General features: G+C 44.0%; 1 protein-coding gene across 1 annotated transcript; it reads left to right on the top strand.

Annotated features, from left to right (window-relative positions):
- The first annotated feature begins 13,282 nt into the window (after positions 1-13,282).
- LOC123074913 (inactive protein RESTRICTED TEV MOVEMENT 2-like) lies at positions 13,283-14,231 on the top strand. Its single transcript, XM_044497639.1, has 3 exons — positions 13,283-13,336; positions 13,415-13,519; positions 13,597-14,231. The coding sequence occupies exons 2-3, from the start codon at positions 13,424-13,426 to the stop codon at positions 13,921-13,923; spliced, it is 423 nt and encodes a 140-aa protein (XP_044353574.1). The 5' UTR covers positions 13,283-13,336; positions 13,415-13,423; the 3' UTR covers positions 13,924-14,231.
- The last annotated feature ends 9,548 nt before the right edge of the window (positions 14,232-23,779 follow it).

The following is a 23,779-nucleotide window of genomic DNA, read 5'->3' as shown; positions in this document are numbered from 1 at the left end:
GAGAGAACAAACACATAGCTACTGGTACATACCCTCAGCCCCGAGGGTGAACTACTCCCTCCTCGTCATGGAGAGCGCCGGGATGAAGAAGATGGCCACCGGAGAGGGATTCCCCCTCCAGTAGGGTGCCGGAACGGGTCTAGATTGGTTTTCGGTGGCTGCAGAGGCTTGCGGCGGCGGACTCCCGATCTAGGTTTCTTTCTGGAAGTTTGGGGTTATATAAGAGGTGTTGGAGTCAGGAACAAGTCAGGGGGGTCCCCGAGGCGGCCACGAGGTAGGGAGGCGCGCCCAGGGGGGTAGGGCGCTCCCCCCAACCTCGTGGTGGCCCCGGGACTCTTCTGGCCCACCTCCGGTACTCCGTGGGCTTCTTCTGGTCCAAAAATGATCTCCGTCAAATTTCAGCTCAATTGGACTCCGTTTGGTTTTCCTTTTCTGCAAGACTCAAAAACAAGGAAAAAACAAGAACTGGCACTGGGCTCTAGGTTAATAGGTTAGTCCCAAGAGTGACATGTATGAAATATTATGCATGGTGGCTTTGCCGCATATACGATGTCAACTACATGATCATGCAAGGCAATATGACAATGATGAAGTGTGTCATAATAAATGAAACGGTGGAATGTTGCATGGCAATATATCTCGGAATGGCTATGGAAATGCCATAATAGGTAGGTATGGTGGCTGTTTTGAGGAAGATATAAGGAGGTTTATGTGTGATAGAGCGTATCATATCACGGGGTTTGGATGCACTGGCGAAGTTTGCACCAACTCTCAAGGTGAGAAAGGGCAATGCACAGTACCGAAGAGGCTAGCAATGATGGAAGGGTGAGAGTGCGTATAATCCATGGACTCAACATTAGTCATAAAGAACTCACATACTTATTGCAAAAATCTACAAGTCATCAAAAACCAAGCACTACGCGCATGCTCCTAGGGGGATAGATTGGTAGGAAAAGAACATCGCTCGTCCCCGACCGCCACTCATAAGGATGACAATCAAAGAACACCTCATGTTTCAAATTTGTTACACAACGTTTACCATACGTGCATGCCACGGGACTTGCAAACTTCAACACAAGTATTTCTCAAATTCACAACTACTCAACTAGCACGACTCTAATATTACCATCTTCATATCTCAAAACAATCATCAAGTATCAAACTTCTCATAGTATTCAATGCACTTTTTATGAAAGTTTTTATTATACCCATCTTGGATGCCCATCATATTAGGACTAATTTCATAACCAAAGCAAATTACCATGCTGTTCTAAAGACTCTCGAAATAATATAAGTGAAGCATGAGAGTTCATCTATTTGTTCAAAATAAAACCACCGCCGTGCTCTAAAAAGATATAAGTGAAGCACTAGAGCAAATGACAAACTACTCCAAAAGATAAAAGTGAAGATCAATGAGTAATCGAATAATTATGTAACTATGTGAAGACTCTCTAACATTTAAGAATTTAAGATCTTTTTATTTTATTCAAACATCAAGCAAAACAAAAGAAAAGAAAATGACGCTCCAAGCAAAACACATATCATGTGGTGAATAAAAATATAGCTCCAAGTAAAGTTACCGATGAACGAAGACGAAAGAGGGGATGCCATCCAGGGCATCCCCAAGCTTAGGCTCTTGGTTGTCCTTGAATATTACCTTGGGGTGCCTTGGGCATCCCCAAGCTTAGGCTCTTGCCACTCCTTATTCCATATTCCCTCAAATCTTTACCCAAAACTTGAAAACTTCACAACACAAAACTCAAAAGAAAACTCGTAAGCTCCGTTAGTATAAGAGAATAAAACCACCACTTAGGTACTGTTGTGAACTCATTATAAATTCATATTGGTGTAATATCTACTATATTCCAACTTCTCTATGGTTCATACCCTCCGATACTACTCATAGATTCATCAAAATAAGCAAACAACACACGAAAAACAGAATCTGTCAAAAACAGAACAGTCTGTAGTAATCTGTATCAAATGTATACTTCTGGAACTCAAAAAGTTATGAAATAAATTGTTGGACTTGAGGAATTTGTCTATTAATCATCTTAAAAAAGAATCAACCTAAAATCACTCTCCAGTAAAAAATGGAAGCTAATCTCATGAGCGCAAAAGTTTTTGTTTTTTACAGCAAGATCGCATAGACTTCACCCAAGTCTTCCCAAAGGTTCTACTTGGCACAAACACTAATTAAAACATAAAATCACATCTAACCAGAGGCTATATAGATTATTTATTACTAAACATGAGAAAAATCAAAGGACAAAAATAAAATTGGGTTGCCTCCCAACAAACGCTAACGTTTAACGCCCCTAGCTTGCCATGATGATTTCAATGATGCTCACATAAAAGATAAGAATTGAAACATAAAGAGAGCATCATGAAGAATATGACTTGCACATTTAAGTCTAACCCACTTCCTATGCATAGGGATTTTGTGAGCAAACAACTTATGGGAACAATAATCAACTAGCATAGGAAGGCAAAACAAGCATAACTTCAAAACTTTGAGCACATAGAGAGGAAACTTGATATTATTGCAATATGTAGAAGCTTATGATCCTCTCTCATAATAATTTTCAGTAGCATCATGAATGAATTCAACAATATAACCATCACATAAAGCATTCTTTTCATGATCCCCAAGCATATAAATTTTATTACTCTCCACATAAGCGAATTTCTTCTCATGAATAATAGTGGGAGCAAATTCAACAAAATAATTATCATGTGAGGTATAATCCAATTGAAAACTAAAATCGTGATGACAAGTTTCATGGTTATCATTATTCTTAATAGCATATAAGTCATCACAATAATCATCATAGATAACAACTTTCTTCTCATAACCAATTGGAACCTCTTCCGAAATAGTGGATTCATCACTAAATAAAGTCATGACTCTTCCAAACCCACTTTCATCAATATAATCATCATAAATAGGAGGCATGCTTTCATCATAATAAATTTGCTCATCAAAACTTGGGGCACAAAAAATATCATCTTCATCAAACATAGCATCCCCAAGCTTGTGGCTTTGAATATCATTAGCATCATGGATATTCAAGGAATTCGTACTAACAACATTGCAATCATGCTCATCCTTCAAAGATTTAGTGCCAAACATTCTAATGCATTCTTCCTCTAGCAATTGAGCACAATTATCAGAATCCTTATTTTCACGGAAGACATTAAAAAGATGAAGCATATGAGGCAACCTTAATTCCATTTTTTTGTAGTTTTCTTTTATAAACTAAACTAGTGATAAAACAAGAAACTAAAATATTCGATTACAAGATCTAAAGATATACCTTCAAGCACTCACCTCCTCGGCAACGGCACCAGAAACTGCTTGATGTCTACTATGAAACCTTCTTCTTGTAGACGTTGTTGGGCCTCCAAGTGCAGAGGTTTGTAGGACAGTAGCAAATTTCCCTCAAGTGGATGACCTAAGGTTTATCAATCCGTGGGAGGCATAGGTTGAAGATGGTCTCTCTCAAACAACCCTGCAACCAAATAACAAAGAGTATCTTGTGTCCCCAACACACCCAATACAATGGTAAATTGTATAGGTGCACTAGTTCGGCGAAGAGATGGTGATACAAGTGCAATATGGATGGTAGATATGGGTATTTGTAATCTGAAAATATAAAAACAGCAAGGTAACTAATGATAAAAGTGAGCACAAACGGTATTGCAATGCTAGGAAACAAGGCCTAGGGTTCATACTTTCACTAGTGCAAGTTCTCTCAACAATAATAACATAATTGTATCATATAACAATCCCTCAACATGCAACAAAGAGTCACTCCAAAGTCACTAATAGAGGAGAAAAAACGAAGAGATTATGGTAGGGTACGAAACCACCTCAAAGTTATTCTTTCTGATCGATCTATTCAAGAGTCCGTAGTAAAATAACATGAAGCTATTCTTTCCGTTCAATCTATCCTAGAGTTCGTACTAGAATAACACCTTAAGACACAAATCAACCAAAACTCTAATGTCACCTAGATACTCCAATGTCACCTCAAGTATCCGTGGGTATGATTATACGATATGCATCACACAATCTCAGATTCATCTATTCAAACCAAAACAAAGAACTTCAAAGAGTTCCCCAAAGTTTCTACCGGAGAGTCAAGACGAAAACGTGTGCCAACCCCTATGCATAAGTTCACGAGGTTATGGAACTCGCAAGTTGATCACCAAAACTTACATCAAGTGAATCACGTGATATCCCATTGTCACCATAGATAAGCACATGCAAGACATACATCAAGTGTTCTCAAATCCTTAAAGACTCAATCCGATAAGATAACTTCAAAGGGAAAACTCAATCAACTACAAGAGAGTAGAGGGGGAGAAACATCATAAGATCCAACTATAATAGCAATGCTCGCGATACATCAAGATCATGCCAAATCAAGAACACGACAGAGAGAGAGAGAGAGATCAAACACATAGCTACTGGTACATACCCTCAGCCCCGAGGGTGAACTACTCCCTCCTCGTCATGGAGAGCGCCGGGATGATGAAGATGGCCACCGGAGAGGGATTCCCCCCTCCGGTAGGGTGCCGGAACGGGTCTAGATTGGTTTTCGGTGGCTGCAGAGGCTTGCGGCGGTGGAACTCCCGATCTAGGTTTCTTTCTGGAAGTTTGGGGTTATATTAGAGGTGTTGGAGTCGGGAACAAGTCAGGGGGGGTCCCCGAGGCGGCCACGAGGTAGGGGGGCGCCCCCAGGGGGTAGGGCGCGCCCCCCACCCTCGTGGTGGCCTCGGGACTCTTCTCGCCCACCTCCGGTACTCCGTGGGCTTCTTCTGGTCAAAAAATGATCTTCGTCAAATTTCAGCTCAATTGGACTCCGTTTGGTTTTCCTTTTCTGCAAGACTCAAAAACAAGGAAAAAACAGAAACTGGCACTGGGCTCTAGGTTAATAGGTTAGTCCCAAAAATCATATAAAATAGCATATAAATGCATATAAAACATCCTAGATGGATAATATAATAGCATGGAACAATAAAAAATTATAGATATGTTGGAGACGTATCAGCTGTCGGTTTGCATACGGGTGTTCTAACAAAAACGTTTGCGATCAAGAGCTGCACAAAATCCTGCTCGGCACATCTTCCCTTGGCTTCCTGGGGAAGCTGTCGGTTTGCATACAGGTGTTCTAACTGAAACGTTTGTGATGAGTGTTTTATATTTAAAAACCATTGACATTTTTTTTCAAAAGAAAGTCGTTTGATAAGTCTGTACATTAAGAGAGAAAAATGCAGGTTCGCTCAAACCATATCTTTCATTCAGTCATACTGCGAATTTATATTCATATGATCGAGATACAGTATTAAACCCAAGAAAAAAACTATTTCCGGCGGCGGCGGAGGCGGCGTGCCGTGCCATCGTTGTCATTGTCGTCCTCCGGGACGCCGTTGTTGAAGTCTTCAATGCAACACAGAATGTTCTTCACTTGTAAATCAAACATCATGTTGTCGCGCGATCGACGGGCGGGGCGCGGGAGGACGGCAGCTCGCGGCGCTGAGAGGTAGCGGTTGACGGCGACGTCCCATGCTGCTGAGGGGGGCGCGCGCACGAGCACGGGTGCGGTGGGTGCATCCAAACACACGGGGGCCGGCGCCACGGTGGGTGAAGGGGCACGCACGGGCAGGGGGCGGCGCCACGGTGGGTGGAGGTGCGCGCACGAGCAGGGGCACGGGCGCTGGCGCTGGCATGTACACGAGCTCGCACGGGTCCGCAGAGACCTAGCTAACGCCCGTGGCTTCCAGCTCTGCGATAGTGCTCGGCGACCAGCCCGTCAATGCTACGGGGATGGTCGCTGGCGCGGGCGCGGGGATGGGAGCTGGGACGGGAGCGGGGATAGCAACCGTTGCGGCCAGCTCGTTTTGGGCCATGTCCATGAGGCCCCATTCCTCGTTATTTTCTATCTCCTCCGGCTCGGAGTCGACTTCACCAAACTTGAAGACTAGTGGCAGATGATCATTCTGCACCATGGCGTTGGTGGAGGTCTGCGGGAGGGAGGGGAATGGGAGGCGAACAGTAAGGCCGCCTGTATTAAACAACGGCTCGGGCGCCATTAATGGAGAGGAAGGCGGGCCGCCATGGAAGTCAAAGGGCTCGCTTCCCAGTGAGCCTGCGTAGCGTACAGCTCGCATGCTTCCCGGAGCCTGCGCATTGGAGGATAGCTTGCACGCCTCTCGGTCAACCTGCACAGCGGACTCCGCTCGCACGCCTCCCGTTCAGTCAAGGTCAAGCAGCTGTCCGCACGACACCTCCTATAGCCATTAAAACGAATACACGTGGCGTCACGTGAATGGTTAACAAAATGGACACGATTTGAATTATACAAACGTTTGAGATATTAAAGTGGCAGCTATTTTTTCAAAATGCCTTTGTTGGCTGTTATTCGAGTGCGCCTTCTCTCAAAATGGACACGAAAAATACCACAACATGTCGGGTGCCATTCCATGATAGCATACCAAGTTTCATGAATTTCAGACGAGTTTTGGATTTACTAGAATTTAAAAACAAAGTATCTCAAAGTTTTGCCGGCAATCAACGGTGCCCTGGTGTTTGAAATTCATTCCCATTTCTTGCAGGGGACCTAAGCATGCACCCAAGGACACAGATTTGTTTTTTCAACCAATTTATATGCATTAGAGCATGTGCATGTAGTTCAAATTTGAATTATGCACATAAATGCATTGAAAACTCAATTAATGCATAAAAATGTCCAAACGAACCCCCAAAAATCCCAAAAATTGACACAACACTCCTTTGTTCTATGTTGACACGAGAGGCAATGGATATCGTTTCGTCCCCAAAGGTGGGACGTTCCCTACCGAAACCCCTCAGGCTTGTTCTGAGAAGCTCTGGTTTGTGAGAAACATATCGCCAAACCTACCCCAAATGGGACAAAAAATTTACCACGGCATGTTGATGCCGCTCCATAATAGCATGCCAAGTTTCATGAATTTCAGACGAGTTTTCGATTTACTAGAATTTTAAAACCATGTATCTCAATGTTAGCGGCCGAGCGACAGTGTCAAGGTGTTTGACATTCGTTCTCATTTCTTGCATGTGACCTAATCTTGCAACCAAGGACAAACATTTGATTTTGCAACCCGTTTTTATGGACGGAGCACGTGCATGTAGTTCAATTTTGAATTATGCACATAAATGCCTAGAAAACTCAATTAATGCATAAAAATGTCCAAACGATCCCCGAAAAAATCCAAAATTCAACACGACACTCCCGTTGTTCTATATTGACACCAGGAAAAAAATTGAAATGAAGAAGAGGCGACGAATATCGTTTTGTCCACAAAGGTGACACATTTCCCTAACGGAACCATGAGGCTTTCTTGTGAGAAGCTCTGGTTTGTGAGAAGCTTATACCACAACCTGCCCCAAATGGTACAATATTTTTTACCCCAGCATGTTGATGCCATTCCATGATAGCATGCCAAGGTTCATGAATTTCAAACGGGTTTTGGATTCACTAGAATTACAAAAGCAAGTACCTCAACATTTTCCGGAGAGCCACGGTGCCGTCGTGTTCAAAATTCATCCCCATTTCTTGCATGGGACATAAGCATAAACCATGGACACATATATGATTTTACAACCCATGTTGGTGCACCGGACCATGTGCATGTGCTTTAATTTTGAATTGTGCGCCTGAAATGGCTAGAAAACCAATTTAATGTATAAAATTTCCAAACGAACCTTGAATAATTCCATTTTTTACGACACACATATAGTTGCATGTTCACTGCAGATAAAAGGTCTAGCAATTTAAACACCGTCCATTGCCGCTGTGACCCCATTATGTAATATAAATCAAGATGAAAAATCAAGTATATCCCACACAGTTTATTATCACCAACCGTGTGAGATGCAACACAAAATATCTTGGTAGTACTCTTTGTTTTGTTTAATTAAGAGCGACGGTCTTTAATTTGTTAGAGTAATGTTTAGGTCAGCTAGCTCTGTTTAATCGCTGAACTTGCTCGATTAAGAAGTGTGGGTGTGCTGTAGTCTCCTTTGTGTACCCAAATTATGCAATGACGTGCATGACCACTGTAACCATGGAAATTCGAACCAAAATTTTTGACGTTCAAACTCATCACACACGGGTTAAGTTATCTGAATCGTTTGTGATGTTCACATATCGTACACAGTTTTGAATAAGGGACCGTGTCTGATGACACTTTGCGCGCCAGTTTTTTCGCTGGAGCGGTTCCAAATTTTTGGCTTCCACAGAAATATCTACCTCCCTGCCCCCTCCCCCTTACCAAAAGCCACATTTCCCCTGTTTCCGCCTTCCTTTCCAAGTTGAAACCTTCACTCCTTGCTTGCAGCGCCGCCTCCTCGCCGGCGACCCTTCTTCACGCTGCTCGGCCTCGCCTATCCAGGCAGGTAATCCACACCCGCCCCCCATCCTCCTCCTCCTTCCACATCCCACATGCCCCGACCGCCGGCGCGAGCGCGACACCTTCCACCAAAATCACCAACCCCTCCCCCAAATAAGCGCCAACCTAAGCCATGGCGCACGCAGTATAGCCAGGATCTCAAGGAGCATTTGGCAGCAGGGAAGCAAATCGCGGCCACACGCGCGGATGAGGTCGTGATGGCTGCCATTCGTGCCGACCCCCAGATCTTGGAGGAGCACCTCGCCGTCTAGGCCACCGTCGACGCCTCGCGCGCCGATGCCGCGACGCGGTTGGCTGCTATAAATGATAGTTCGTGGCGTTTTCTTGAGGCCACCGTCGGTGCCTTCAACGAACACTACGAGGTGTTTTCTCAGCATGCACGTGCTTACGTCATCTCGAGAGCCAGCATGTTGGTGCCCGGAGTGGCCAGGCAACTTACCACTACGACGAGGGCACCCACGAAGCGGAGGCCTCGCCCTCTTCCATGTCCAAGGAGCCAATCATCATCGATATCTCCGACAATGAGGAGTAGCTTGTCTTATTAGCTCACTATAAGGACCCATGTTCAGCTAGCTACTGCCTTTCCTTAACAAATTCTAGTGAATTGTGCTATCTACTTTTACCATGCAATCTTCTGCTCTAGAATATATGTTCTATATGTCGTGCAATGTGGTGTTCAGTTAACTGTTTGGTTCAATTCTGCAAATGTGATGTTCAATTCTTCAGGGTGCAATTTTTCAAGTTGTCAAGCATGCTTGGTTTGGTTAACTGTCTGATCTTCTATTAGGAGTATGTTATATTGTGCAATGTGGTGCTCGGTTAACGTTTGCTTCATTTGTTGTGGTGTTTAGTTAACTGTTTGGTACAATTCTGCAATGCGATGTTCAATTGTTGTGGGTGCATACTGTTATTGTATACCATGTGAGAAATAAATCGAATTTGGTTGTACTAAATACATGAGAAACAAATACATTTGCTATATTTCCAAGTTGTTAAGCATGCTTGGTTTGGTTAACTGTCTGACCTTCTATTAGGAGTATGTTATATTATGCAATGTGGTTCTCAGTTAACGTTTGGTTCATTTGTTGTGGTGTTTAGTTAACTATTTGGTTCAATTCTGCAATGCGGTGTTCAATTGTTGTGGCTGCATTATGTTATTGTATACCATGTGAGAAATAAATCAAATTTGGTTGCACTAAATACATGAGAAACAAATACAATTGCTATATTTCCAAGTTGTTAAGCATGCTTGGTTTGGTTAACTGTCTGATCTTCTATTAGGAGTATGTTATATTGTGCAATGTGGTGCTCAGTTAACATTTGGTTCATTTGTTGTGGTGTTTACTTAACTGCATGGTTCAATTCTGCAATGCGATGTTCAATTGTTGTGGCTGCATTATATTATTGTATACCATGTGAGAAATAAATCAAATTTGGTTGTACTAAATACATGAGAAACAAATAAAATTGCTATATTTCCAAGTTGTTAAGTATGCATGGTTTGGTTAACTGTCTGATCTTCTATTATGAGTATGTTATATTGTGCAATGTGGTGCTCACTTAACGTTTGGTTCATTTATTGTGGTGTTTAGTTAACTGCACGTGCATGGTCCGTTGTCTAATAGCACATTATTGTGCAATTGCAGGAACCATTATAATATTTAGGTTTTTAACAATTTGGTCTTGCACATGTAGGTCCTGCTGTCAGAGGTTTTGACCCACTGTTCGACCCTTTTTGCATATGGGGAATTGAGTTGTCCATGAATATCAATCAAGTCAAGAAACTCAGAAAGATTGTTAGGATAAAGAAATTAGCGACAAAAAACAACAAGATCTTTGTCTGCACAATTAAGAAGACATCAGTTCACTACAAGATGGTACTAACTATTATACCTTGCCTTTTTTTATTCCTTTGCCCTATTTCTAATATAGAGAAGATAATTATGCACATCCTTGTTTTCAGGCCTTTCCAAAGCAGTTCACTGATGATTACCTCTCAAACCACCTCTATGGTCAGGAGGCAAGGAAGGTTTTCATACAACACCCACGGTTCAATATTGAAGTGTTTCTGAAGAGGACGAAGGACGGATGGTCAATTATCCACAGGCACTGCCAAAAGTTGCAAAGACCTTCAACATGAATGAAGGATCAATATTCGCCTTCCGCTTCAGCAGTTTTTCAGATGAGATGCATCTGTCTATATACCGTCTATGATGCTAATTTCGAAAGGTTCTACATGTTACATGTGAAACTTGGTGCCGGTGCAGTTGTGTAATGGGGTAGATGAGTGATGAAGCTATATCATGTTGTACTATGATGTATTCAATTATGAATTCTGCTTCTTTAATATGGAAATGAAATATATTATGTGCTTAATATGAATGTCAATTAGATTAATAAATGGATTATTAATAATAGGGAAATTAGCCTGCTAATGATGAATTAGCCTGCTAATTGGGTTTTGCTATTGCAAACAGTTATTGAAAAAAAACGTGGGCGATGACCTCAAGCAACGCACACAGTTTCTAGGAATAAACCGTGTTGGATCAATGAACAATCACACACGACTTTCTCTTGAAAACTGTTTGCGTTAGGCCACCTTGCGCAAACGTTTACCACATAAAAACTATGTGTGATGGACAGTCTTTACCACACAGTTTCTTCTACGGACCGTGTGTGATGCATTCAATAACGCAAACGATAAAATTGTTAATATCGTGTGCAATGGCAACGCTATCACAAACGATTTAACGGGAAAAAGCGTGTGTGATGTGCCTGTGAACGGAAACGTTTTCCTTGGAGCGACCGTGTGGGATGTATATACAAACGGAAAGGTTTAGCGGGGACTGACTGTGTGGGATGTACTTGCGACCGGAAACAATTTCGCCTGTATAATTGTATTTTTTAGCCCTATTGTACGTATTTCCGTATTTGAGCGCTCGCCGGTCGCACACGATCTCATTATGTCGAGCGTGTGTGCCAGGAGGGCATATCCCCGACGGTTTCTGGGTCGTGTGGGAAGGACCCCCTATCGCCCACACTCACTTGGCGTCGATTCCAAATGTCGTCGCGGAAAGGGGTTTAAACCGTTTGTATAGCACCGACGCGTACTAGTGTAGGCATAATCATAATCTACTATAGTATTTGTCACTGCTAGATCCATAACCATAAATTTGATCCATATCATGTTTTTGTTTATTTGTTATTGCAAAAGTTTAGGAACCATTGTCGCAAGCTAGTGTGCATGCTTGGGTGTGCTAGCTCGGTTAATGTGCATGTTCCTGGACCGTCGACACGTTCCCTCGCTTCGTCGAGCCATGCTGGCAAAGGTTCCTCTAGCAATGCCGCCTCGTCGTCTCGCATTGTTGAGGAGGACGAGGAAGATGAGGAACAAGTCGGGGGAGAAGAAGAAGGTGATGACGAGGAGGAGTATGATGAGGAAGACGGACCACCACCCACTTAGCCAACCCAGGACAAAATGGGGAAACAACCAAATACGCAATGGAAGAGTCCATCCCCGTTCTGAGGGAGCGTACTTCTCATCGCACAACAACAATTATGCAAGAGACCCGCTTGAAGAGAAACGAGGAGCGTACCGCCAAGAGGGGGAGGAAGACCAAGTGATATGGTCATGTTGAACTACTCGCTTTGTGTTGAGCTGAACGAGAACTTGTTGGCTATGTTCAAGTACTTGCTATCGTGAATTTGTTGAACTATTTGCTATGTTAGACATGTAAACCTATTTGCAATGTTGGGTATGTTGAACTATTTCGATGTGTGATGCATATTATGATGTGTGAGATACTAATTTTATTTCCAGATGATATTATGATGTGTGAGGTTATGCTATTTATATTGAATGATCAAATTTTGCAGAAAAGGAATTAAAGTTTAAAGGGGATAGATACTCCGGCGGTAGGTTTGCGTACCCTACCGCAAATGAAAATCTAGTTTCAGGAACAAAACCAATTTCCTGTCTTCGACACCTACTGCTGAGGTAGCTGGCGGCAGGGTTGCATACCCTACTGCAAAATAAAACCCTGTTTCAGGAACAGATATGCCTGACGTCAGGGTTTGGGGGGGCGGGGAGGGTTGAGGCCTACCGACAGAGACTATGGCGGTATGGTACTTCAACCTACCGCTGCCCTCTTTGGCGGTAGACACTCTGGCCACGTCAGCAACAACCGATGATCGTCTGCCTCTGTCGTCAACCCTACCACCAGGGACCTCGGTGGTAGGCTGTGATAACCTACCGTCATCAACCCCGGCGATAGAAAAAATGTCAAATCCTGAAAAAAATTAAACCGGTGTCATATCCGGCATAACTTTGCCAAAAGGGTCAAAACACTGAATTTGGCCGTTTAGACCATCTCTAACCAACACAAGCCTCGGTCGAAGCCGTCGTTTTGATCCCAGCCTAGTTGCGAATCAGTACCTCTACATTTTTTTAGGGGCTCCCTCTATACATATAATCTCTTGCGTCTTCTGGCTGGGCTGGTCAGCTGTTGCGCGATCCTCCCCCAAGTATGCTCCCTCCCTCAGGTTAAAGGATTGATATTGCCTTGTGGGTTCGTTCTTCTGCCCGATGTCCAATTGGGCTTCGGGTGTTTCTTTAGCATGCCGGAGTAGCTCTGAAGAGTTCATCGTTTTTGTGTTAGTTTCAGAAAGAAAAAGAAAAATCACCACTGGTCGCTGGCGGAAAGGGGGGAGGGTCAGGTTGGGTCCTGGCCCAGTCCATATTTTGGTATATCTTCCGAAAACAACAGTATATATCAATCCTGACCCTGACCCTCCCTCCCCCACGACCCCCTCCTCCTCCCGATCCCGCCGCCGCCTCCCGATCCGATCGTTCCCGCCCATCGCCGCCGCCTCCCGATCAGTACGTGGCGATGGAGCTGCTAACGCTTGAGTTTGTAATCAACTGAAAACAGTCCAATTTATAATTCTGGCTATGCAGGTTGCGACGATGGGGCTGCTAACGCGTGAGTGTGTGAATGAACTAAGGACAGCCCACGACCGCGTTGCTGGAGGGTTGGATAATCTTGAACGGTTTCTGCAAACAGTACGTCTTACATATATACATCTCACAGATAGAGGTCCGGCTTTTGCACCCTATGCTTAGTTTGTTTCTTGTTTCAGATTAACAAGCTCGTGGAACAATCTCGAATGGCTTCAGAGTTGATCACCGCGGCCGAAAACACAGTTAGGGAACACACCAGTCAGAAAGAGCAGCTTCAACAGAAGATGCAAGACGAAGCTGTCCTGAAGGAGCAGCTGCAGAAGAAGATCGAGGAGGGAGCTGCCTTGAAGGAGCAGCTGCAGACTCAGATGCAAGAGAATGCGTCTTTGAAGGAGAAGATACAGAAGAAGGACCAAGAAAATGCCATCTTGAAGGATCAAGTAAAATCTTTGAAGGAGCAGATGCAGAAGAAGGACCAAGGAAATGCCATCTTGAAGGAAAGTTAAAAAACAACCTTTTTTAAGAGAAAAATGCCATCAAGAAAATGCCATCTTGAATGAGCTGAGGTGTTTAACCAGTAACAATGATGGCCCAATAATTTAATTTGAGCCCGTAAAATAATTTTGAAGTATACTTTCAAATCCGATTTCATGGTTTCAAAGATGACGGTGGGCTCTTGAACATGGCTTTTAAGAAATTGCCCTCGCTAAGTATATAGGCAATTTAGAAAAAAAACAGTTCTTTCAATTTTTAGTGCATACGATCGATGCATCAAAGCATCATTCTCATCCTTATTGCCAAATGACATCCACGGCTGTATGCTTCTGCATGTTTTGGTACTGAATCAAACGTGAAGGCTTGATTCTAAGCATACAAACGGTTTGATCTATATTTTCAAGATAAATCTCACCCAGACAGAGATGTTCATTCTTTAGGACGAAATCACTGTTCTGACCTTGTCAACGTTTATAGTCACAAACTGAACTCGACGTGAAAGTATTTCGCGATTTGACCCTTTTAGAAACGCCATAGCCCGCGGCGTTTCCACCCAACACAGAAACGCCGAGCAAGCTAGCGTTCCTGGCCAACACGAAAACGCCGTGGTAGCTTGCGTTTCTGCCCTGGCCCACAGTCAGTCCGAACCCGCTGTTTTCGCTGACGTGGCACGTGTGAAACGCCAATGTCCCTGGCATTGCTGGACTGGATTAAGTAATGGCGGCAGGCCGCGGGGGCCTAACCCAGCCCACTCGCAGTCCCAGCCCCGGTCGGGCCGTTCTTCCAGGGACGAACTGGCGGCCGCCCCTCCCTCTTCTTCACCAAATCTCCCTCAAATCTGTTATTTTGATCATCAAAACAAGTAGATCGGAACATCCCCGAGTTGCTTGAGGTATTCTCTTCCCAATCCTCCATTTATTTTCAGTCAAGATTGGCTATTGTAGATACATTTTTTCAAACATGGTGGAACCCTAAGATGAGTTATTAGTGATTTGTTTGATGAATATTTTGGTTACATTATGTTTAGAAAGAAGACATATACTCCTTGTGTTGAAGTATTCTTAGTTAACTTGTTTAGTATTGGATTTAGAGAGAGACCATTTTTTGGACTAGGTTGAACCTATTATTTGTTAATAATTAGTTGTGATAGATTCTTTAGGATAAAATAGGTTGAAAAGAATTGGTGTTGGTAATGTCGTTCATGATTTGTATCTTTGGGATAATTTGTAGTAGTTCTCACACGATTTTGTATATGATGTGGTCATAATTTTAAGCATATATCATAACAAATCCATTGACCTTATTTTGTAGGATGTTTGAGCTGGATAAATATCCCGGCCTTGATGATTATTACGAGGAGAAGCATCGTGTTGTGCTAGTGGAAAGAGGGGAGGTAATTATGTATCTACATTGTTGATTCTCATATTGTGAGTAGTTTAGAGAAGTATATAAATTGTGTGTGTGTTTTTTGTAGGTTCCTCCAGTACTTCGTTTGAGAGGCCACAACCCACGTGAGTCCCTGAAGTATGACCGTTGGTACGAGCCTTATTTTAGAAGAATGGATCTTCTCCAGTTTGTGCTCAACTTTAAAGGCACACCACCATGGCTGAACTCGACGGCCATTACCGCCCTTACGGACCGTTGGAGGCCGGAGACGCACTCTTTTCACCTTGCTCTTGGTGAGATGACCGTCACTTTGGAGGATATTGCGATGATCTCCGGTCTTCCGATCGAGGGCAGGGCTCTTACCGGGAAGGTGAGGTCTGAGGGGTGGCGACAAAGGGTTGCAGGTTTGGTTGGTGTTGAACCTCCCCCGTGGATTCATGAAACAAAGAAGGATCCTAGGCCATCTGGTGTTTTGTTCTCGTGGCTACAAGAACATTTTTACGAGTGCCCAGAGAATGCCAGTCCGGCTGTTGTGGAGAGGTACGCCAGGGCTTACTTATGGAATCTTTTGACTCAAGTGGTGTAACCTGACGGCACGGGAGACACAGCCTCGTGGATGTTCTTGGACCCTCTTCGTAACTGGGATGTGTACCGTCAGGTAATGCTAATTTGATGCATTCTCATTATATGAAAGAGATTTTTGCATGTGATTGTTTAATGTGTGCACAAATGTGCAGTTGGACGGAACATGTATGAGGAGTAAGCTGAAATCTTGTCTTGGTGGTTTTGTTTGGGCCCTACAGATTTGGATGTGGGAGCGTATCCCTGTGGGCCGTAACTTGACCATTGCTCTGGAAGAACCTTGGGAGTGGCCTTTTGACGGGGATGAGGAGCGGTATCCCACTATCGCATACACGTGGGCTACTGTCCAAGTGTCGAGTATCGCCGCCATGGGGCGGTACAAGGCATACATAAGTGAGCTTGACATGCTTACTTACAACCAGGTAATTATCAAATGCCTTGCCATCATTACAGATTTTTTTTGTTGTGCATGAGCTAGTGACATGTTGTGATGTAGGTTAATTGGAGGCCGTACATGGCACTTAGGCAGTTCCCTTTGAGCAATATGTGCCTTCGTGACCAACATCTTTGGCCTGTGCATTGCCCCATGATATGCTTTTTTGCGGTGGAGTGGCATCTTCCACATCGTGTTTCGAAGCAATTTGGAGTACAAGAACGCACCCCGCCGGAGTATGTTGAGACAAGTGTGGTGCTACATAGGTGAGAGTTTCTTGTACCATATGTTGATCAATGTGTAACCACGGAAAAATGAAAATGATACTGATACTTCTCATGCTTTGTAGGACGAGCCGGCAACACAACAAGAATGTCATTAATTGGGAGGATCACCATCTTATGTGGGTGGACATGTGGAATGCTCAGAGGAATGCCCGAGTTGAAGATGATCACACACCTGACAACGACGAGGGGGCATATTTAAGGCATTTGGAGTGGCTTCGCAAAGAATACAGAGTTATCCTTGAGGGTGCTTGGACTCGTGCCGATTGCTTGGAAGTAATGCCAAGTGAGGCTGTTGATGGTGCATTCAACAACTCTATTAGGGAGACCTCTGCATGATATTGATTATGGCCCTCTGCATGACCGAGTGGTATGTCTTTTTGTCTCTTTTTTGAACATGTGTCATTTCTTCATGAGTGGTGTGTCACTTAAGTTTTATTCAGGGCACGGAGCTAAGGAGATGTATCAATGATAGTAATGTGGTGCTTGGCCGCGCACCTGGTAGAGAAACGGACGTTCTCGTTAGGAGTACTCTACAGGTTAGAGGCCTTCTTAATATGAACATGTGTTTTATATCATGTGAACTATTTTTGCATATTTACATGTCAATGTCTTTGCCTCTGCAGAAGGTTGTGAATCGTTGCCGAACACTAGCCGCTTTACTTTCTTGCCATGGCGGTTCATCCACGGATGTGCGTGCACGTGCTCAGTATAGAATGGATGTGCTTTCTTCCGCTCGTCCATCTTCGAGCCGAGCACGTGCTTCTTCCGCTCGTCCATCTTCCAGCCGAGCTGGTGCTTCTTCGAGCCGAGCACGGATTGATGAACAGGAAGATGAAGAGGAGGAGACAGACTACGATGCGGATCCGAACTATGTGGAGCTTGGGGCTTCGCAGATGGAAGATGCTCCACAGCCAACTCAACCTTCTCAGCCTTCTGAAGAAGCACGCCGAGTTAGCTCAAGAACCGTCCGACGTCCTGGATGGCAGAACACTCCAGAGGGCTACGTCAACAGGGGAAGATGGCTGCGAAAAGAGGCAAGAAGTGAAGTGATGACTGATGCGAACTTGTTAGTTCTATATCTGGTGAACTAGAAATGTAGTTAGCGTTTCAGATGGAGCGAACTTGTTAGTTCTATATCTGATGAACTTGTTATGTTTTATATCTAATGGACTTGTTAGTTCTATGTCACCGACTTGTTAATTATTATGTAAGCTGGATCATGTTAAGTTCGTTGCCGAAAATATGTCTCATTGCTATACTGTTGCTGTACTTGGCATTTATATTTTGAAAACTGTTGGATCATTAACTGTTGTTGTACCTTTGCTACCTGTGACGGAATGGGCAGCAGGGTTTGCTGTGTTCTGCATAACTGGGCAGAAACGCCAAAGACTTTGGTGTTTGTATGTGGCCTGGAAACGCCGAGCGGGACTGGTGTTTCAGATGTGAGCAGCAACGTTTCATGTACGTGTCCCAGGCAGCCATCTTTCGTGAGTCTTCCATTGACTTTCCATTTGCATCTTTCTACCTCACATTTCACGGTGTATCGCTTGTTGTAGTCCGAGTGAACAACTATGAAAGGCATGTGGTGTTTGACAGCATACTCACACAACCACATCCTGAATTCTAGCATGTGCTCGAACATCAAACCTTTCCTCACGTACGACATCGAAATCGCGTCGGGTGTACTACTTGGGAACTGTCTAGCCTCAATTGTCTTGCTCATGCCACCGTCGACTATAGCCTTATCCGCAAGGTAACATCACAAAACAAGGGAACTTTGTGATCCCTACCGGTGATTTTTGTGTACCACTCTGCTTCTTTCTCAGTCAAGCCATCCTCGTCCAACTCATTCACCGGGCCTTCATCATCCGAGTCATCCACACAAGCACGCTGATAGATAATGTCAGGATCCATGTCCTGATGCCTTACCTCAGCCTCTACGTCACCAACAATGTTGTGGTGCCTCTCATACTCTTCGTCGGAGTCATCGCCATCATCTTTCATCGGTGCACTACCTCCGAACTCATATTGGGGATACTCATTGGCTTCCGCTTCAACTTTATGCTCAACAATAGGTGTCACACTACTAACCGGGCTCACATCATCTACTAAGGTTTGGTTCAAGTCAACATGAAAGAGAGGAGCCTTGACCACCTTACTTGCAAAGACTTCGAGTGACTTGACTGCCAAGGATGCAACAACCTCCTTATATGCAACCCAATGCAAATTGGACTTGATAGGCATTGTCTTCATTCGACACTTGTGTGCCGACCCAACATCATATCTTCCTACTAATTCAACTTGGTCACTTGCATCCACCCACTTTAATCTTATCCGTGTTTCTTCCACAACCTCTTCATAACTAGGAGTCTCAAGAAATATCAACACTTCCTCATACTTGTCAACAATATCCACATTCATGAATGCCTCTTTGTCAACATAATGAATATTCACAATCTTGTCCATCTAAAAAAATGGTAACATAAGTATAAGAAATGTACAATGCTAAATATACCACACTGCTAACAAAACCCCTAACCCTAACCCTAAATCTTAACATTAGCCATAACCCACAATAAGGTATGCTCAACAACATCACAATGCAACACTATTGGAACAACAATACTCAAAACATCACATTATAGATTCATGTTCAAAACTAGGGTTAGGAACAACAAGAACAAATCAATCCAAATGGACAAATCCAACCAATAAAAATTTGTGAGATGAAGGAGGTTACCTCAACGAACGGAAATGACACCAGATCCAAGGACCAACCCAATCGATTTGCAAGGATTTGAGAGGGGCTAAGTGAGGGACACAAAGGGGGGAAAGGGCAAGAGTTCGGGATAGGACAATGGGGGAGAAGAGAGTGAAAGGTGAGTGGTGGGTGAAAGCCCCACGACCACCTAAAATATCTGCACCAGAAACGCCAAGGACGCTGGCGTTTCTAGCAACGCTAGCTTGCTAGGCGTTCCCACCAAGCCACGTCAGCAAACAACGCGTCCTCGGCCTGGCAGTGGGCCAGGTCAGGAATGCTAGCTTGCTCGGCGTTTCTGTGTCGGGTGGAAACGCCGCGGGCCCTGGCGTTTTTAAAAGGGTAAAATCGTGAAATACTTTCACGCCGGGTTCAGTTTGTGAGAATAAACTCTGATAAGGTCAAAACAGTGATCTTGTCCCATTCTTTAGTGCTGCCAAGTGAACAGGGGAGAGGTCTAGCGAGACGTTCAAAAAAAAGAGGTCTAGCGAGAGGATCAGACGACGATGTGAAAAAAAACTCCTGGCATTGTTAAATAAGTAACTCACCATACTAAAGAAAACACATTTTCCAGAGAAAGATACGTTTAGTGTGTTTGTTCATTCATTTGAATCTGTCTGTAGTCCATATTAAAATATGCAAAACATGTTACATTTGTGGACGAAGGAGCATTTGCTAATTATGAAGCGAAACAATAGACATTAAAATGAAATACGATATGACACAAAACGACCAACAAAAAATACATTACATCGAAAATTACATTGTCCTTCCTTCCACTATACGTCATCCACCGGAACTTGAGAATAAACTTAACTGACATCAGGAGAAAGAGACACCTGCAAACGCCTCGTTATACTAGGATTTGAAGACCTCAATAATCACTGGCGGCAGAAACAAGATGTAGCAACTGTTGAAGAAATATCAGTTAGGGCACTACCCAATGCAGCGCAGGCTTGCAATACTTCAACGTCTGTCTAGAATGTTGGAGAAACCGGGCCGTGCCACAAAGCAACTAGAAAGAATAAGTCGTCGTGCCAAGAGCCAGCCAATTGCTCCGACTGAAGAGAGCCAGTATATTTGACAACATCTACTTGCATATGCCTCTCGTAGGCGTCAATCCTATTCCAACGTGGCATCGCAAACACCACCTCGCCGAAGGAAAATAAGAACCTACAAGACCTACAAAAATTGAAAGGGGCGGATTTCCACTCCTCTAATTTCCAATAAACCATCGAGCGAAAGAGATGAGCGGGGCTGAGACAGCGATGTTGAGGAGACCTTGATGACAGTTAGGGTTGAGGAATGAGTGTTGCAAAAGGGAAAACAAACTTTGTAGGCTTCGTTAGAGAAATTTGCAACGACCATATGCACGCTGACATGACGAGGAAAGATGAAACCACGAGGCACGCGCGCACAGAGAGAGAGAGATGGTACCGCTAAAAATCCTCTGTAACTAAATATAAGATGAACTACAAAAACCGGAAATCCAATTCGGCTGTTGGGAGCATATGCTCCTTGAAGGAAATATGCCCTAGAGGCAATAATAAAGTAATTATTTATTTCCTTATGTCATTTATTATTCACGCTAGAATTGTATTAACCGGAAACTTGATACATGTGTGAATACATAGACAAAAAGAGTGTCACTAGTATGCCTCTACTTGACTAGCCCATTGAATCAAAGATGGTTAAGTTTCCTAGCCATAGACATGAGTTGTCATTTTATTAACGGGATCACATCATTAGGAGAATGATGTGATTCACTTGACCCATTCCGTTAGCTTAGCACTTGATCGTTTAGTATGTTGCTATTGCTTTCTTCATGACTTATACATGTTCCTATGACTATGAGATTATGCAACTCCCGTTTACCGGAGGAACACTTTGTGTGCTACCAAACGTCACAACGTAACTGGGTGATTATAAAGGTGCTCTACAGGTGTCTCCGAAGGTACTTGTTGGGTTGGCGTATTTCGAGATTAGGATTTGTCACTCCGATTGTCGGAGAGGTATCTCTGGGCCCACTCGGTAATGCACATCACTATAAGCCTTGCAAGCATTGTAACTAATGAAGTTAGTTGCGAGATGATGTATTACGAAACGAGTAAATAGACTCTCCGGTAACGAGATTGAACTAGGTATTGAGATACCGACGATCGAATCTCGGGCAAGTAACATACCGATGACAAAGGGAACAACGTATGTTGTTATGCGGTTTGACCGATAAAGATCTTCGTAGAGTATGTAGGAGCCAATATGAGCATCCAGGTTCCGCTATTGGTTATTGACCGGAGACGTGTCTCGGTCATGTCTACATAGTTCTCGAACCCGTAGGGTTCACACGCTTAAAGTTCGATGACGATTTGTATTTTGAGTTATGTGATTTGATGTACCGAAGGTAGTTCGGAGTCCTGGATGAGATCGGGGACATGACGAGGAGTCTCGAAATGGTCGAGACGTAAAGATTGATATATTGGACGACTATATTCGGACATCGGAAAGGTTCCGAGTGATTCGGGTATTTTTCGGAGTACCGGGGAGTTACGGGAATTCACCGGGAGAAGTATTGGGCCTTATTGGGCCATACGGGAATAGAGGAGAGAGGCCAAAAGGAAGGAGGCGCCCCCCACCCCTCTGGTCCGAATTGGACAAGGGGTGCAGCCCCCTTTTCCTTCTCCCTCTCCCCCTCTTTCCTTCTCTCCTACTCCGGAAAGGAAAGGAGAATCCTACTAGGACTTGGGAGTCCTAGTAGGACTCCCCACACTCCTGGCGCGCCTCCTCCTGGCCGGCCGCCTCCCCCCTTGCTCCTTTATATACGGGGGCAGGGGGCACCCCAGAGACACAACAATTGATCTTTTAGCCGTGTGCGGTGCCCCCTCCACCATAGTCCACCTCGATAATACTGTAACGGTGCTTAGGCGAAGCCCTGCGTCGGTAGAACAGCATCATTGTCACCACGCCGTCGTGCTGACGAAACTCTCCCTCAACACTTGGCTGGATCGGAGTTCGAGGGACGTCATCAGGCTGAACGTGTGCTGAACTCGGAGGTGCCGTGCGTTTGGTACTTGATCGGTCGGATCGTGAAGACGTACGACTACATCAACCGCGTTGTGCTAACGCTTCCGCTTTCGGTCTACGAGGGTACGTGGACAACACTCTCCCCTCTCGTTGCTATGCATCACCATGATCTTGCGTGTGCGTAGGAAATTTTTTGAAATTACTACGTTCCCCAACAGTGGCATTCGAGCCTGGTTTTATGCGTAGATGTTATATGCACGAGTAGAACACAAGTGAGTTGTGGGCGATACAAGTCATACTGCTTACCAGCATGTCATACTTTGGTTCGGTGGTATTGTTGGATGAAGCGGCCCGGACCGACATTACGCGTACGCTTACGCGAGACTGGTTCTACCGACGTGCTTTGCACACAGGTGGCTGGCGGGTGTCAGTTTCTCCAACTTTAGTTGAACCGAGTGTGGCTACGCCCGGTCCTTGAGAAGGTTAAAACAGCACTAACTTGACAAACTATCGTTGTGGTTTTGATGCGCATGTAAGAACGGTTCTTCCTCAGCCCGTAGCAGCCACGTAAAACTTGCAACAACAAAGTAGAGGACGTCTAACTTGTTATTGCAGGGCATGTTGTGATGTGATATGGTCAAGACATGATGCTATATTTTATTGTATGAGATGATCATGTTTTGTAACCGAGTTATCGGCAACTGGCAGGAGCCATATGGTTGTCGCTTTATTGTATGCAATGCAATCGCCCTGTAAGCTTTACTTTATCACTAACCGGTAGCGATAGTCGTAGAAGCAATAGTTGGCGAGACGACAATGATGCTACGATGGAGATCAAGGTGTCGTGCCGGTGATGATGGTGATCATGACGGTGCTTCGGAGATGGAGATCACAAGCACAAGATGATGATGGCCATATCATATCACTTATATTGATTGCATGTGATGTTTATCTTTTATGCATCTTATTTTGCTTAGATCGACGGTAGCATTATAAGATGATCTCTCACTAAATTTCAAGGTATAAGTGTTCTCCCTGAGTATGCACCGTTGCGGAAGTTCTTCGTGCTGAGACACCACGTGATGATCGGGTGTGATAGGCTCTACGTTCAAATACAACAGGTGCAAAACAGTTGCACACGCGGAATACTCAGGTTAAACATGACGAGCCTAGCATATGCAGATATGGCCTCGGAACACTGAGACCGAAAGGTCGAGCATGAATCATATAGTAGATATGATCAACATAGTGATGTTCACCATTGAAACTACTCCATCTCACGTGATGATCGGACATGGATTAGTTGATATGGATCACGTGATCACTTAGAGGATTAGAGGATGTCTATCTAAGTGGGAGTTCTTTAATAATTTGATTAATTGAACTTTAATTTATCATGA

Source organism: Triticum aestivum, chromosome 3D (assembly GCF_018294505.1).
Source record: "Triticum aestivum cultivar Chinese Spring chromosome 3D, IWGSC CS RefSeq v2.1, whole genome shotgun sequence".
NCBI classification, from domain to species: domain Eukaryota; kingdom Viridiplantae; phylum Streptophyta; class Magnoliopsida; order Poales; family Poaceae; genus Triticum; species Triticum aestivum.
Note: the sequence above shows the minus strand (reverse complement) of the source record. Positions and strands in the feature narration are given on the sequence as shown.